This window comes from Aspergillus fijiensis, assembly GCF_003184825.1.
Source record: "Aspergillus fijiensis CBS 313.89 unplaced genomic scaffold BO72scaffold_9, whole genome shotgun sequence".
NCBI lineage: Eukaryota > Fungi > Ascomycota > Eurotiomycetes > Eurotiales > Aspergillaceae > Aspergillus > Aspergillus fijiensis.
Window position 1 is genome coordinate 215,035 of NW_024468985.1, and position 15,437 is coordinate 230,471.

The window sequence follows — 15,437 nt, forward strand, 5'->3', positions numbered from 1 at the left end:
CAATGGCACCCTTAACCCTCCCCCCAGCATTCGCCCAAATCCCGCGCCATTCCCTCCTCTACCCCCACCCATCCCCAATCCACCCCCTCCCCGCCCTAACCAAACACCTCCTCCCCAACCCCCGACCTCAAACCCAAATAACCCTGCACGCCAAACGCGAAGACCAAGCCTCCCCACTGGCCTGCTCCGGCAACAAATACCGCAAACTCGAATACCTCATCCCAGACATCCTCTCGCCCACCCCGCAATACGGGGGACTGGGCCCCAGCCCTGAGCGGGGGAGTGCATGTGCACCGGCACCACCGCCATCATCAAGCCCCACCACCACCACCACCACTCCTCAAAAACCAACCCTAATAACAGAAGGCGCCCTCCAAAGCAACCACACCGTTCAAGTCGCCGCCCTAGCCACCCACCTCAACCTCTCCGCCGTGCTGTGCCTCCACAAAACCACCGGCGGCGGATGGCGCACCGCGCCGGACCCGCGCGCCTTCGCGCGCACCGGCAACGTCCAGCTCGCGAAGCTCCTCGGCGCAGACGTCAGACTGCTCGACTCGGCGAATGTGGCTGCCCTCCCAAACCCCCAGGCCAAGAAGGAAGACTCAAACGCCGACGACAACGACCCCATCGCATCAATCATACACACCCTCCGCACCCGCGAGGGCAAGATCCCCTACTGGATCCCCTCGGGAGCCAGCCTGCACCCCCTCGGCGGATTGGGGTATGCGCGTTGTGCGTTTGAGATTGCCGCGCAGGAGGGAGATGCTCCACAGCACGCCCAATCTTGGCCGAAGTCACGGTACGACTATATCTTCGTCGCCTGCGGCAGCGGAAGTACCCTGGGCGGATTGATCGCGGGGTTCAAGCTACTCGAGAAGGTAGAGGGACAACAATCACAAACAACCGCAGCAGCAGCAGCAGCACGGCAGCAGCAACAGCACCGCCCACCCCGCAAGATCATCGGCGTGCTCACGTCGCCCACCAGCCCCAAAGCCTACCACGAGGAGCGCGTGCTGCGGTTCGCGCGGCAGGCGGCCGGGTTGATTGGGCTGGATGATCCGCAACGTGAGATCACGGCGGCGGATGTGACGCTCGAGGAGCGGTTCGTGGGTGCCGGGTACGGGGTGCTGGATGCGGAGACCAAGCAGGCCATGGACGTGGTGGCGCGCACGGAGGCCGTCGTCCTCGACCCCGTGTACACGGCCAAGGTGGCGCGGGCGATGATGCATTGGGTGGGGTCGGGCGAGTTGGAGGAGGATTGGCGGCGGCGGAGGGGGAGGGGAAAGTCTGAAACTGGGCCTGGGAAGCTCGCGGAGGAGCCCGGCGACGCGGTGAATGTGCTGTTCATACATACTGGGGGCCAGTCGGCGTTGAGTGCGTATGCTGATGCTGAGTGATTGACCTAGTCCTGAAGAGTGGTGGACTGTTGTGGCGTTATGTAGCCTGGACCAAGACCTGGATTAGATACACGGGTCATACGATGAACTAGCACGGTATACGAACAAGCACGGGTATACAAGACTAGAAAATGATAATATCATGAAGAGATAGGAAGATGACATTGTACATCGGGCGCTCAGGCCATGAATAACAAACACGAAACAAACAACACATGGATGAGACCCTGCTCGCCTGGTCCTTTTAATACACCGAGTCCATAACAAAAAGTATTAAAGCACCGTAGTACTCGAAATCAAACCCCAGAAACGTCAACACCGTTACTCATTCATGAACCACACACAGAAAACCACCAGATGAAAACTTCGGAACGCCGCCGAATGCCTGAATGCAAGGTCAAGGGATCTAACAAGGAAGAGAGAAGAGAGGAAGAAGAGGGGGGAAAAGCGCGCTTATTCGATGTCGTCCACATCCACGTGGCCATTGACTTTATCATCACTAGACTCGTCATCCGGAAGCTCGGAATGACTCTCGCCGTTGCTCACATCAAGAACCTCCAGTGCCTCGTTGGCATGTGTGTTCTCCATGGGCTCCGGCTCGGGCTCCGCCTCCTGATCTCCTTCGGTGTCCTGGTTAGTGAGATCGGCAAACACATCGTCCAAGTTTTGCCGAGGACTACTGTCGAAGGGATCCTGAGAGTCAACAACCCCAGGAGGGCCGTCGTGATGATCCCGAGTATACCGCGGGGAGCTGAACAGAGACGTATCCAGACCCGAGTGATGGAGAGGAGGCGATCGAGGAGGGAACGACGGCGAGTCTGCCGAGGAGACATGGGGCAAGAAAGCCGAGGATCCCGGCGCAAAAGCCGGCGTCGAGTCAGACGCAGAGAGAGTGTAGCTGGCAGAGAAAGGATACGGCGGGTTCTGCGGATCGCCCATGGTCAAGGTAGGCCCTGACTCCGAATTGGAACCGTCACCGCCGCCAGGAGATGCCTGAAGCAGGGTAGGCCGACCCGTAGTGATATCAATGGACTTACGTTTGACTGGGTTGGGCTGCTTGGAGCGTAGATGCGGGGGAAGATCCTCGGGTCGCTCCACGCCAAGTTGTGCCATGATCTTCTGCTGCTTGGTCGGCCGAGGTTTGCGGGTGGAAAGTGACTGTTCCAGGATAGGCGGGGCCTCCGGTGCAACAGGCGCCCATTTGTGGATCTCCTGACGGAAGAAGTTCGTTTCGTACGCCAACAAAACTTCCGCGCCCTCGATTTTGCGCAAGTAGAAGATCAGCGTGGGCACTTCCTCGGTAGTCGTGCAGGCAGCATTCGTAAAGCTCTGGAGGAAGTCGCGGAACGTGGTTGCTTGATTGACGATACTGTCCAGGATCTCTTCCTCGTCGGGTTGGAACGGCAGACCAGGGATCTCGGCTTGCCACTCGAGGAGATCCTCTAGCTTCGGACGAGCAGCATCCCTAGGGATCTTCTGTCGCCAGTCGCAAATCGGGCAAGTGTACTTGTCGAATTCCTTGACTTTTCCGCGGGCAATCTTCAAGCACTTTCCATGATACCTATGGCCAACGTTAGAACAACATCCAGAGTACCGATTGAACAGTGAACTCACCACTCATGACAGACCTCGCACTCAATCATCATGCCTGCCTCCGAGTGTCGGCAGATGCAGAACACATCTCGCTTGCGTGATTTCCCCCCGCCCCACATGCTAGGAGCGGGATTGCTCTCCAGCAGACCATCTGGGCTGTTGTCTCGCGACGCAGGCTCAACAGGAGGCCGGCAACGATCTTCCAGATCAAAGCAATAGGAATTCCGCTTCTCCACATACTCCATGTGAGATTTCAGAATATGCAGGGGAGCATTGGCTTTGCCAAAAAGCTTCTTTCCTTTGCGCATCCAGTCTTCATGGCGCTTTTGTTCCCGCTCTAGGTCAATTGCGCCGGTCGGCCGACTGTTCAATCCCTCCAAGGACTCCATTAGTTCTCGGACATCCTTGTATTTGGGACGATTCCGGTAATCCGGGTCCTTGCTTTTCTCATAGAGTGTCTGGATCCTCTTCTGCGCCTCACGTTGTTTGGTTAATATGGCATCTACAGCGGCAAGGGTCTCGGGGGAGACAGGGAAGCGAGACGCCTGCGCAGAGAGAGCCTCTAATTGCTGGTAGTGAACGGATTCCACGGCCATTAGTTCTTTAGCCTTCGCTTCCCAGGCCTCACCAAGGCGAGCGAGTTCCTTGAGGTAGATCAGGTGGTCGTTGGTGTCTGGTAAGTTCAACTGGTCGCCGGCGAGAATCAGCTCCTGGCAGTCCTTGAGGGTCAAATTTTGGTCGCGCTTGCGGCGCACGTCTTCTTTCCATTTCAGTTGTCGGAGGATGTGCTCTAGTCTTTCAACCTCGGGTATTTCCACGTTGAAATTGCGAGAGGATTCCACCAGATCTTCGACTTCCTGGGCCGATCGGATGTGGGGGTTCATGAGGGCAACGTTAACGTCCTGGCGGAATTGCTCGATCTCGCGGGTCTTCTCTTCCAGTGCCGCCATCTGTGGACAGTCGAACGACAGTTTATCAGCCTCTGTAAGAAGGGCGTAGATGTTTTCTACTCTGCGAACTTCACGATCACGTTCTTCCAGCTGCGCAGCCTTGGAAGTACCCTTGCGCCACGCCTTCTCGTTCTTCCTCCGGTTCTGCTGCTTGCGGGTAATATAATTGGTTGCTTCTTCAACCCATTTATCGCAGCGCTGGACAAAGGCCGCGAGATCTGGGAGACCAGGCAGATGGTATGGGATTTTCTCACCTTCGCTTAGTAGGTTATGGAGGACCTTCAACTGGGGTTTGGGCTCGTCTTCTAGGATCTTGTCGAGTTTCTCCCCCCATGCCTCTGGGATCCTGGCGCGTTCCTGGACTTTCGACACCACGGCCTTCAGGGTCTCGTCGCTCATGCGGTAACGCAGTACGTGATCCGGGCCAAGTAGTCGTTGCGCTAGTGATTCTCCGCAACAGTCGTATGTTTCGGCGTGTGGCAAACACACGGTTTTCCCCGTCTTCCGGCACCGGAACTGCGCGAGATAGGTATATGCCTTGCAGTGATGGCATTGATAGTCATCTTCGGGAAGGTCTTCCTCCTCGACAACAAACTTCAATTGGCAGTCGCCAGTTGCGGGGTCCTCGGAGTACAGGGCGCATTTGTGCGGAGCGGCTTCACGATGGCGTGCAGCGAAGGCGGCCCGATCATTCAATTCCCTTACGCAAGTACGCTGCAGAGCTGGTGCTAGCCACTTGGCGGTGGTGATAGACGAATCGCGGGCGGCAGCTGTCAGGAGCAGCTCGTCATGCGAGAAGCACGGGTGTCGCCGAAAGTCCTGCAGGCGCAAAACACCCCTGGCGCCCCAAGGCTCCCAGTCAGCCGGAGCGAAATTGACGGCTTCATTGAAATTGAACCCATGGTTGAAACCTGCATGGTAGGCCTGAGGGAAGGTGATGACAAACTGTCCAGCTCGCTGGTCGAGAGCATAGACTCTGACACCAGCTTTCCTGAGCTGATCGGGTGGCATCAGGGTAACCAATTGGAAGAGAAGATCCGGCTGGCCTTCGAACAGTTCAGGTACTGCTTGCCGCATGGCGTCTTCGAACGCTTCCGCATCGGCCCCGGGAATGCCATACCAGGTTTTGGTGGCACCAAAGTGCTGGTAATTGGCCGAATACGCGTAGTGATCCTCATTGTGCCAACAGAAGGTCGAGAAGCACATACCAACGTAGACCCAGGGAACCGTCATTCCGGAGATATCGGACTTGATATGGCGGAACAGCGAGTCCCCATGGAATGGTAACACGTTGAGATTCCAGGGGTCAACCGAATATGGATCGAGAGGGTTGCGTTCAATTGTAGGAAAACCACTTCCATGGGTGGTCGAATGGATATCGGCACCATACTCGACTTCAACGGTTTCTGTCAAGCTCTCCACCAAGCGCCAGAATTCACGCTCGACATCATCTTCAGACTCGCGTCTGTGAGTGTTGAGGACAGGATCGAATGGCATTTTGGACGCGAAATACTTTTGCTTAAATGTATTCGCCTTTTCTTGGAACTGTTTGAGCGAATACACCCCACCTTCTTCGAACCCAAACTCCCCTGTGCCGACGAGACACTTGGGACAATGCCAATCGTACTCGGGAGTTGTGGTGAGAGGCGGATCGAGGCAGGACTTGTGATATCCATGATCGCAACTATCACAGAGCAGGATCGATGGCCGGTCTTCGGATTTACCGCAGACTTCACATTTCTAGGACTCATTAGCAAAGGCTCTGCAGCCGTACACCAGAGAAGGCCTTACATCTCCATTTTTCCGAATGTCCGTCTTGCGTTGACGGGGCGGAGCAGGGCGGAGAAGACTCATATGGGACCCAGAGACAGTTGGCAAAGGCGCGTCTGTTTGTGTCAGTTAGGACCAAACGACTCGCAGGCAAGCGACAAATACCTTTACGAAGACGCTTGCTGCGACGGCCATTGGCATCGAGCTCGCCACTATCCGTTTGAGAACCACTCTCGTGGCTGATCGCGCGCTTCATGGGCGGAGCGCCGTGACCATTGCCCGGGTGTTCGGCTACACTCTTGGGAGTGAGTGAGCCATTATCAGCCTCGCGCTTCACTGCCGGCGCGCTATTCACCGCCACAAAAGACGGAGACCGGTTGACGGCAGTAAAGCCACCGGAAGTGTTAACCGCAGTGAAACCGGAAGCAATCGGCCGAGGCGGTGTAGGCTCAACTGGTGGAGTGGGTTTCTCTGGAGTCGCTTCCACCTCCCTCGAGGCAATGACAGGTGCGCTTGTTATCGGCTGCGGCGTTGCCGAAGGGGTGCCATTTTCTAATGGAGCTGGTTTCTTGGGCATAGGCGACGGGTGGGGCGACGGCGTGTATGGACCACCATGCTCAAGCTCCAGTTGTTGCTGGACCCCCGGCTTAGCCACACGTAGATATTCCTCATACGGCTGTAACCATCTCTGATAAGAGTTTTTCAGCGATGTGGAGAGGGACGACATGATTTTGCCACTGTAGCCTAGATCGCGACCAATCTCCGCCCATTTCTTCATCTTGCAGACTGAGTCGAACCCGCCACGCACCTCGACTGCCTTTTTCAGTTTGTACAGGTCCAGGGGGCGCTTGTCGACGCTGGGGAAACGATTGAGGTTGGTACCATGTTGCTTGTGAAACTTGGCTAGCTGATCGAGGTAGTTCAAGTTTGCACGAGTCCCTGGCTCCGGGTCAGAACTGGGCTGCGGAGCTCCACCGGCGGCAGACGTGGCTGAACGCGGGGGCATACCTCCTTCGACCGAGTTGAGCTCCTGTCGACGGGTTTTGAAATGGAAACGCTGTTGGAGGGTGATCTGGTCAGCCGCTTCACTCTTCGCGAGGCACGTTATCCCACGCGACTCTTCCCAGTCAAGGGACAAGGGGCGCGTCAACGAAAGCACGCAACGAACATACCTCAGTGTCTATAGCGAAGGGCGGTTGCCAGTTTTCCGGGGGAATGATTCTGCAGATTCCATATTTACTGGCCTCCGGCGCGATTCTGCGGATGTATGCTTCAGGGTCCTTGAAATCCTCCTCCGTCGGACGATAGGTTGGTGCCTCTTCTAATCCATGAGGCCGAACTCGCTTGGTTGGTTCTCGGGGGGCATTGGGCTGGCCGCGCCGCTCTACCGTGGACAAATCGAGGGGCGCGGACCGTCGAGCGCTCAAGGGAACATTGTGAGAATGCGAAGGATGGGTACTGGAAGATCGGGTAGGCTGGCGACTCGCTGAAGGCTGAATGCCCGCGGAGGGACCTCCTGTTGAGGCCGGAGCCACCATCTCTCACAGCGTAGGCGCGGATCGAGAGGAGGGCGAATTTGCGCGTAGGTTTACCGCGGACGGAAGGGGGCCAGCATCCGATGCGAAAAACACATGGATGGAGGCCAAGGCCAAGAGGAAGGAGAGGATTGTCAGCAGCAGGAGGGCGGTCAGCAGAGGTTTGGACGAAGATCCTTGAGATCGGATGATAAGATGGGGCGGGAGGGTAAAAACTGGAGGGAGGGTCGAGAAAGAGAGTGGAGGAGGATAATTTGATGATGGGGGGAGGGGAGTGGGTGGGAAGGGAAAGGGTAGCCAGCAGATGTTCCCAGGGAAGGCCGAGATGAACCCGGGAGGGTTAGTGTGGAGAATCTCGGAAAAGGAACAAGACGTCGATCAAGCTGGTAACGTGCCCACCGGGAGGGAGTGATAATGATTTGTTTGATGGGGGGCTGGGGGTAGGTGAGAAAGGAGAAGAGAGAGAAGGAGAAAATACTGAAAGAGTGTGGAAGTAGGAAACGAAGCTGATGCCGAGTATGAGTCGAGCAGTTGGGGGGAGGTTCAGTTGTTGACGACGGGAGGAAGTCAAGTAGACCTCGTTATTAGCACGGTAGCAGCACGGTAGCTAGTATGTAGCCTGAATATGGGAGGGATGGAAAGATAGGTGAGTTAGCTAGCACTTAGCAAGTAGCACTTAGCAGTGACGATTGGCAAATAAGTTAGCCGTAGCCGGAAGTAGTAGTAGTGTAGGGACTTAGTGAGAGTAGTGTAGTGTAGTGTAGTGTCGTGTGTAGTTCAAGTGAGTGTTGGGTGAAAATGAAGTTCTTCCCATGACTTGCTTACCTTGACAGGAAACTTGACAGGCTCAATGTTTGTGCATTGACAGGCCAAGGCAAGAGAGAGGAAAAGGAGGGTGGTGAGAGAGACAAGCGAGTCCGACCAGAAAAGAGAGGAAAAGAGAGTTTGCAAGAGCAAAAAAGGTCAAAAAAAAGGTCAGGATCCAATCCATCAATTGAGGTAATTCCATCAACTGCGGACGGCCTCAGGCTGGGTATTCAATTACAATGAATTACCGTCTATGTATGGTAAGAATGGTAAGATATTCTCCAGCAACCCGCAAACGGTGATGTAACGACTTACTGAAACAGGCGGACTGCCCGGTCTCGGATAGGAGGATGAGCCTCTGGTCGGTTCCGGTCAATAGGTTTGATATGGATAGAAAAGTGCTTCGATGATATAATAGGATTGTAAAGTTCGCCTGCTCTTTCTCCAGCTATCAATCACTTGGAATCTACAGATTCCCACCAGAACAAGAGAATAAATAAAAAACAAGAGACGTTCCTATGTGCTAAAGAGGGTCCCAAAGTATTGTCCTGTACGTACTCTGCTGACTGACAGTACACTTACATTACAGTACACAGCAAGCCTTGGCCTTGGCCTAGACTAATTTGTATCCTGTATCCTGTATCCTGTATCTTGTAATGTAGTCCTGCCAGCCTCCCAGCCCTCACATTTCCGAGGGAATGCCACCATGACAAACAGAATGCTATTGTGCCAAGTCAGTCAGTCATCGACCTGAAGAACAACTGAAGTGTCCAGATCTCTCTCTCTAGTGTCGTTGAATCAAGCTTCTAGAAACCAGGTTTGAGAAAACACCTTTGACCATATCACCGCTCAACAGACCACCTCAAACAGTATGGTTCCGGTAGTTGATGCTTCAACCGACGAGGACCGTGGACCGTGGACCGTGGATCGTGGACATCAAGTTGGTGGGATGGAGGAGACTCGGCCGGCCTTCATCCCACCAGGGCCCGCGTTCCTGGTCAGATAAAAAATCAGGCAATGCTCACTTGAGACGGACGGACTACCGATCCAGCTGCTAGTCGAGCCCCGAGTCCGCATACTATGCCTATTTGATAATCACATGCAGTCATTTACCGGGCAGAGGATCGGTGGCTCAGCCCTTTGCAATGGCAAATCCCTTTGGTATGTGGCCAACGAGGCAGTCATCATGGCAAATGGCTCAACCTTGGAATATAGCTTGCTCGCTTGAGAAAACAGCCCTGAGATACGAGTAGGCATGGCATCTGGTCCGTAGGCGAGAGAAATCCGGACATTCCAGCTGCATCGGATGTACGCCATAGATAGTGCTTAGCAGCTGGCGTCCCTCGGTTAGTAAGGCGGAGGGTTTTGATCATGCGACACCTGAAACGAAGAAGGGTTTTCTGGGGGGGGGGGGTCCCGGAATACCCTTGACTGCTTGTTCCGCAGCATGGTTTGTGTACGCTGTACTCTTTGTTTGGTTCGTGGTGCGGATGGTACCTGAACTGGTCCGGGTCATGCAATGTTGATTGATGTTGGCTAGCCCACCACCCTATGTTGGCCGAGGCCAGCCTTGGGCTCTATTTTGTGCCTCAGGCCACAATCAATCTTGACACACATCCAAATAAAAACAAACTCTACACAGCATACAGATCATTGATAGAGCTACTTCTGGCTTGTGTATGGTGGTTTACGGTCGCTAAGGACTTACGTCCTTTCACGCATGCTATGTACTATAGGAAGTATCTCGAGAGAAATTTTACTTCTGCCAAACTCTCCTGTCATGTGACTCTGGGACTTTTGTTTTCAGCCTACCATCCCCGTCAACCAAGACCAAGAATATCTGCGGTAGGAATTAGAAGCACTTCAAATAAACCCCGATATCAAACTACAGTAGGCCGAGTCATATACCCCAGCTTGTGCGTGTGTCTGTCAAAAAAATGGACCTCGATCACACCAAGCCCATCCCAGCATACTACTGCTGCTATCTCCTCCGCTCCACCAAGAAGCACGCTTGTCTATACATCGGCTCCACTCCACACCCCGCCAGACGCCTGGCCCAGCATAATGGCGAATCCAAAGGCGGTGCACGCAGGACACACCACGACGACAAACGGCCGTGGGAGATGGTCTTGACCGTCGAAGGGTTCACGAGCCGAGTGGCCGCGTTGCAATTCGAGTAAGCAACCTTCCCCATGCCCTGCATGCCCGCGCAAATCTAACCGGTCGATAGATGGGCCTGGCAGAACCCCAAGAGGGCAAGACAGATCACTGCGAACTACCACCCAGACCACGCCGGGGCCAGACCCAAAGGCCGTGGTTCGCGGAGGTCTATGAACGCTCACCTGGAGGATCTACATACATTTCTACGGTCTACGCCCTTTGCGCATTGGCCCCTCAAGGTGCGCTTCTTCGCGGCCGATGTGCATCAGACCTGGAGAATCCTGGCAGATCGAGTGCAGGGGTTTCTCCCCAATCATATTGGGGTGATTGTTGATGGCAACTGTGCTAGACCGCCCTTGCCACGTGATGAGGAGCAGGCGCAGGTCAAACGTGTCGCTGGGATGAAAGTGAATTACACGCATATGCAAGACTACATAGATAAGGCCATGTTCCTTCTAGAGGACTCGGGGAGCTGTCGTTGTGGGGTGTGCGCGGCACAGCTGGTGCCAGACGCAGAAATGGTAGTGGTTTGCTCCCAGGATAACTGCTATTGCACAAGTCATCTATTGTGTTTGTCAACAAGATTCTTAGAGACTTCTGATGAGCCAGATCGGCTGGTTCCAATCAGTGGCGCTTGCCCGGGGTGTGGAATGACGGTTCCATGGTCGCTGTTGATGCAGGAGCTGACGCTGCGCAACTGCGGAGCGAACAAGCCGCGAGCGAAAAGGAAGAAGACTAAAGCGGACGCGACTCAGCGAGGCTCCAGGGTCACTTCAGAGCAAGGGCGTGTCGGCGTCGATGATACCAGCAACGAGCGTACAGCAGTTGACCTTCGAGAAGCGGATCTCCCTGACGACGTCAGTCTAGATGAGAACTGGACTGAGTCATTAGATGCGGACCTTGAGTCGGAAAATTTGATGGAGTCACGATCCCAGCCTACATCGACCAGAACCGAGATCATTATAGAAGACAGTGACTGCGAAGAGATATACACGCTAGAATGAGCAATGACGCCACCGCCAGCCGCTGCTCGCTAGTGTGGGTAGAATAAGAGGTCAATGGGTGATCGATTCAAATTTCCTCAAAGGACCAATTGCATCCAAGCCTGCAATGCAGTCGATGACGCTTGTCTCAACATCCTGCGCCACTTCCTCGAATGTCCTGCCCGCATCGATGGTGCGGATATTCCCGCTCCGTTGCACGCGGAAGATCGTCTGAAACAACTCGCGCACGCGGTTCTGCATGGTCGCATTCTCATAGCGTTCGGCACCGAACCCTCCACGCTGAGCAGCTGCTTCCGGGGAGATACTCAGGAACAAACACAGGTCAGGCTGAGGCAGTCCAATCTCTGGCGTCCATGCCCATTCCAGGGACAGCGTGGGATTCATCTTGGCGGCCGAATACACAGCACCAGAGTACGAATACCGATCCACAATGACGGTGACTCCATTGGCAATATCTTGCTCGATGCTTTGAGCCAGCTCCCAGCGGTTTGCGGAGAAGAGAAGATGGATAGAATGGTCGTCCAACTGCGACTGACCCCGCAGATAGCCATCGATCATCTTCCCGATGGCTGTGGTTCGATCTTGACAGGGGTTAGATATAGTTTGCCATGCCTATGTTGTAAGAGTCTAAGGAGTACCTGGAAATCGAACATATTTGACTGCACGGCCTTTGTGTTGAAGCCTTTTGTGTAGAGACTCGCACTGGCTGGATTTGCCTGCCCTGTCCAAGCCCTCGACGACAATTAAAGCACCACGTTCAGCCGGTGTTTCCATTATGCGGGAAGATCACAGTAGAATTGGTGGTGAGCAGAGAAGTTCGTTGTGAAAGATGATCGGCATGGGGAGGTTTAGAAGGCGGGCTTCAGTTATCGAGGGTGGATTGGGTTATCAGCCAGAGAGAATCTAACACTTAGCCTGATCGGGACAGACCGCGGGGATCCCAGCAACTTCCCGCATTTCCACATGAATCTTCTTTCTATCAGAACTTCCAACTCAACTTTTTCCCTTCTCCAGCGACTCTCCGTCGCATACAACCTCGCACTGATCGTCATGGACCCCGGATCATCCCTTCAGTTACCGCAGGAGATGCTCAACTTCACCACTACAGCCTCGATTCTGACCCCTCGGCTGGGAAGACTGGCCGTGGCGGGCAGGAAACCCATCTCCACGCCGCACTACATCCCTCTAACATCTCGAGGAATCGTTCCGCATATAACACATGATATCATGCGCGATCAAACTGCTATTGGCAGTCTCTTTATTGGACTTGAAGATTGTACGAGCGTTTCCCAGCCCCTTCAGCCAGTCAACCGCCCAAGAGCAATATCATTTACCAACCAAGAAAAAAAGAAAACCGCTAACATCAATGCCCGTGGGGGCGCAGATCAGTCATAGAAAGACAAACCCCGAAGCATCCCTTCCCTCCTGCATATACGATTCCGACGGCAGCCAACGAGTCGGCGCTGCGCAATTTCATCTGCCAACCCGATGACCAGCTGTTGATCATGGGCCCGCGTCGCGAACCGCCGATCAAATGCCCGCCCTCGAACACGCCCAACTCGGTCGCCATCCTTACCTCGGTGGGCTACCGACAACTGGAGGCGACGCACTACCTGGATGCCATCCGCCACCTGCGGCCGGATATCGTCGTCGGCCTCGCTGACCTAGTGCGCGGCCACAACCCAGGACTGAAGCGGCGCGGGAAGATGGTCGACCGGACGCACGCCTACACGACGCACGCCACGGAACAGCTGTACAACCACAAAGACACAACGCAGCGATCGAACGCTGTCTACTTTGCCCCGGTGCTGCCGCTCGAGAACGCGGAGCAGTCCATCTATCTGGAGGATTTGGAAAATGACCTCCGCCCGTACATCTCGGGCCTGGCGCTGTACGAGTCGGCCTCGCTCTCCGCCGTGTCGGAGGCGCTGGGCGACCTTCCGCGACTGCTATTTGGCGCGCCGGCCACCCCTCACGATATCCTCCGCGATGTCTCGCTGGGCGCGGATCTGCACACCATTCCTTTCGTGGGTGTATGTTCCGACGCCGGTATTGCCTTGGACTTCACCTTCCAGCCGCAGCAGCAGGAGTCGCAATCATCTCCTACGTCCACTCCATTAGCCTACGACCTCTGGTCACCCGACCACAAAACCGACACCCGCCGGCTCTCGGAATCATGCGAATGCTACACCTGCCGCAACCACCACCGCGCCTACCTGCACCATCTGCTCTCCGCCAAGGAGATGCTCGCGTGGTCCCTCCTGCAGATCCACAACCACCACACCATGGACATCTTTTTTGCTCAGATCCGCGAGAGTATCGAACGGGGCACTTTTGATGTTGATGCCCAGACCTTCTCGCGGACATACAGCTCGGAGCTCCCCGAGCCGAAGGGTCAAGGACCACGGTGCGTGCCCTTCCGGAAACAAATCCTCACATACATACATACCTATTCAAATATACCATAAAAGCCAAACCATGCTAACTCACTATACCCATGAACAGACTACGAGGCTACCAACTCCCCGCCTCCGGCCCCAACCAACCCCGCCGGCACGCCCGGGTGTACGGCCGCCTCGACGACGCGGCGGAGAAATTCGCCGAGTCGCAATCCTCCGTGGCCACGCCCGATACGGGCGCCGAGGGGCTGGAGGAGCACGGGTTTGCGGAGAGGGCTAGCGGACTATGACTAGAGCATATCATCTGAAAGTTGCATATACGAAATAATTCAAGAAGCATTGCGGTAGAATAGCTTAGCTTGGTATAGCATAGCATAGCACAGCATAGCACAGCACACACAGCACAGCACAGCATCCCACGATATGCATAATGCAGCAGCATACCATATCATATAAAACACATATATACTAGGGATAGGGCAGAGCCTGGCCAACAGACAAGACATCTCCCACTATTCGACAGCCCCCTCCAATGCCCCCTCCAGTGTCTTCAAGCTGCGCATACAGCTTCAGCACAGTGTAAATGGATAGACTACACGACTTTTGACGAATTAAGCAATTGGCTGTCATCTCATCTACCGAATACATAAATCCCCATATTGCAGCCTTATCCCACACAATTGAGAGATCAACAGCGGGTGAAAGAGTACACAGTACAATACCCAGGACCTTTTAGCCCACCACATCGAAATACCACATCCTATCATCGATTCTGTCCTGACATTCAAGAAGATAGAATCAAGAGCAAGAGATCGGACAGAAGAGATAAAGAGGAGTGTGGTTGCTCGCTCAGCATAAAACCCTAGCCTTGGAGGCATATATCTGGGTAGCCGCATACGTTCCGCCCTGAAATGAACACGACCACCATTTTACATTCAATACCGATCAACTGCATAAGCTAACTACTTCATATCTACAGTACATATCCACTCTATATGTCCAATCCCAATCTGAACCCCCAAACCAAATCGAACTCAAGACACAACAATCGACCGGAGTCATGCCGTCACCACCAAGATTCAAAGTTTGCAGGACTATCCGGGCGGGCGCCGTCATTGTATCCGGAACGGACGGCTAACTACAAGTCAGAGGAGAAGAGACTGAGATGATTTTCCGTAAGATGAGAAGAATCTCAAAAAGAGGAAGAAGAAACTCATGATGAGTCGATTACGTCTAAGACTTTTTCCATGGAGTAGATTAGATGGAAGGGTTGCATCCGAAGCCAAACCCGCTAAACCCCATCGGTCAAGCGTGGGAAGTATAGACTACACTCCCACAGTCAACACAGTCAACACAGTCAACACCTCATTCTTCACCTCACCTCTTCACCTCTTCAACCACTCAGACCAACTCTCCAATAAAGCTTGGCGGATGAGACTCCACACTCTGGCAGCTGTCATGGCGTCCCCCATCTTTCCCTCCGAGTCTACCGATCTACAGTTCACTGTCCTCATCACTCCTCGCCTCCTTACCAGCTCGACACTCCTTCCGATCCTTGGAAATCCCCAAGTCAATTCACCTCACACATCGAATGGACAATCCCCAATAGTCCGCTCGGCCCGGCACTCTCCAGACGGGTTCAGTCGGTACACCCACTGAAAGCACCATGTCTCATACGTCAAGACCTCTCCGAGCGGTCGAATCAACGAGTCATACCCCTAGCACCAGCAAAGTCATTCGTTGGGGGAGCATGGCGGTCGGTCAAACCAAACCACTGTTACACCCACATCCGCGTAAACCTGGGGAGGTTAAGGTACAGTAC

The 15,437-nt window shown here is 54.4% G+C and overlaps 6 protein-coding genes across 6 annotated transcripts; 4 read left to right on the forward strand and 2 right to left on the reverse strand.

Moving 5' to 3' along the window:
- Positions 1-2: 2 nt before the first annotated feature.
- BO72DRAFT_475365 (1-aminocyclopropane-1-carboxylate deaminase/D-cysteine desulfhydrase) lies at positions 3-1,397 on the forward strand (the record flags this gene model as incomplete). The annotated part of the gene is made up of 1 exon (XM_040947323.1): positions 3-1,397. The coding sequence occupies one exon, from the start codon at positions 3-5 to the stop codon at positions 1,395-1,397; it is 1,395 nt and encodes a 464-aa protein (XP_040804387.1).
- A 178-nt stretch (positions 1,398-1,575) lies between these two features.
- Positions 1,576-7,661, reverse strand: BO72DRAFT_522310 (putative PHD transcription factor (Rum1)). Its single transcript, XM_040949765.1, has 5 exons — positions 6,883-7,661; positions 5,876-6,767; positions 5,732-5,826; positions 3,012-5,680; positions 1,576-2,958 (listed from the first exon to the last, which is right to left on the reverse strand). The coding sequence occupies exons 1-5, from the start codon at positions 7,246-7,248 to the stop codon at positions 1,851-1,853; spliced, it is 5,130 nt and encodes a 1,709-aa protein (XP_040804388.1). The 5' UTR covers positions 7,249-7,661; the 3' UTR covers positions 1,576-1,850.
- A 2,328-nt stretch (positions 7,662-9,989) lies between these two features.
- On the forward strand, positions 9,990-11,216 carry BO72DRAFT_371324 (structure-specific endonuclease subunit SLX1; the record flags this gene model as incomplete). The annotated part of the gene is made up of 2 exons (XM_040940999.1): positions 9,990-10,228; positions 10,283-11,216. The coding sequence occupies 2 exons, from the start codon at positions 9,990-9,992 to the stop codon at positions 11,214-11,216; spliced, it is 1,173 nt and encodes a 390-aa protein (XP_040804389.1).
- A 51-nt stretch (positions 11,217-11,267) lies between these two features.
- Positions 11,268-11,990, reverse strand: BO72DRAFT_371230 (bifunctional thymidylate/uridylate kinase; the record flags this gene model as incomplete). The annotated part of the gene is made up of 2 exons (XM_040940992.1): positions 11,268-11,797; positions 11,855-11,990. 2 exons carry the CDS (start codon positions 11,988-11,990, stop codon positions 11,268-11,270), a joined length of 666 nt encoding a protein of 221 aa, XP_040804390.1.
- Positions 11,991-12,266: 276 nt separating this feature from the next.
- Positions 12,267-13,905, forward strand: BO72DRAFT_493322 (tRNA-ribosyltransferase family protein; the record flags this gene model as incomplete). The annotated part of the gene is made up of 3 exons (XM_040948370.1): positions 12,267-12,492; positions 12,606-13,623; positions 13,722-13,905. The coding sequence occupies 3 exons, from the start codon at positions 12,267-12,269 to the stop codon at positions 13,903-13,905; spliced, it is 1,428 nt and encodes a 475-aa protein (XP_040804391.1).
- A 1,074-nt stretch (positions 13,906-14,979) lies between these two features.
- Positions 14,980-15,428, forward strand: BO72DRAFT_303439 (uncharacterized protein). Its single transcript, XM_040940455.1, has one exon. The coding sequence runs from the start codon at positions 15,047-15,049 to the stop codon at positions 15,272-15,274; it is 228 nt and encodes a 75-aa protein (XP_040804392.1). The 5' UTR covers positions 14,980-15,046; the 3' UTR covers positions 15,275-15,428.
- Positions 15,429-15,437: the final 9 nt, after the last annotated feature.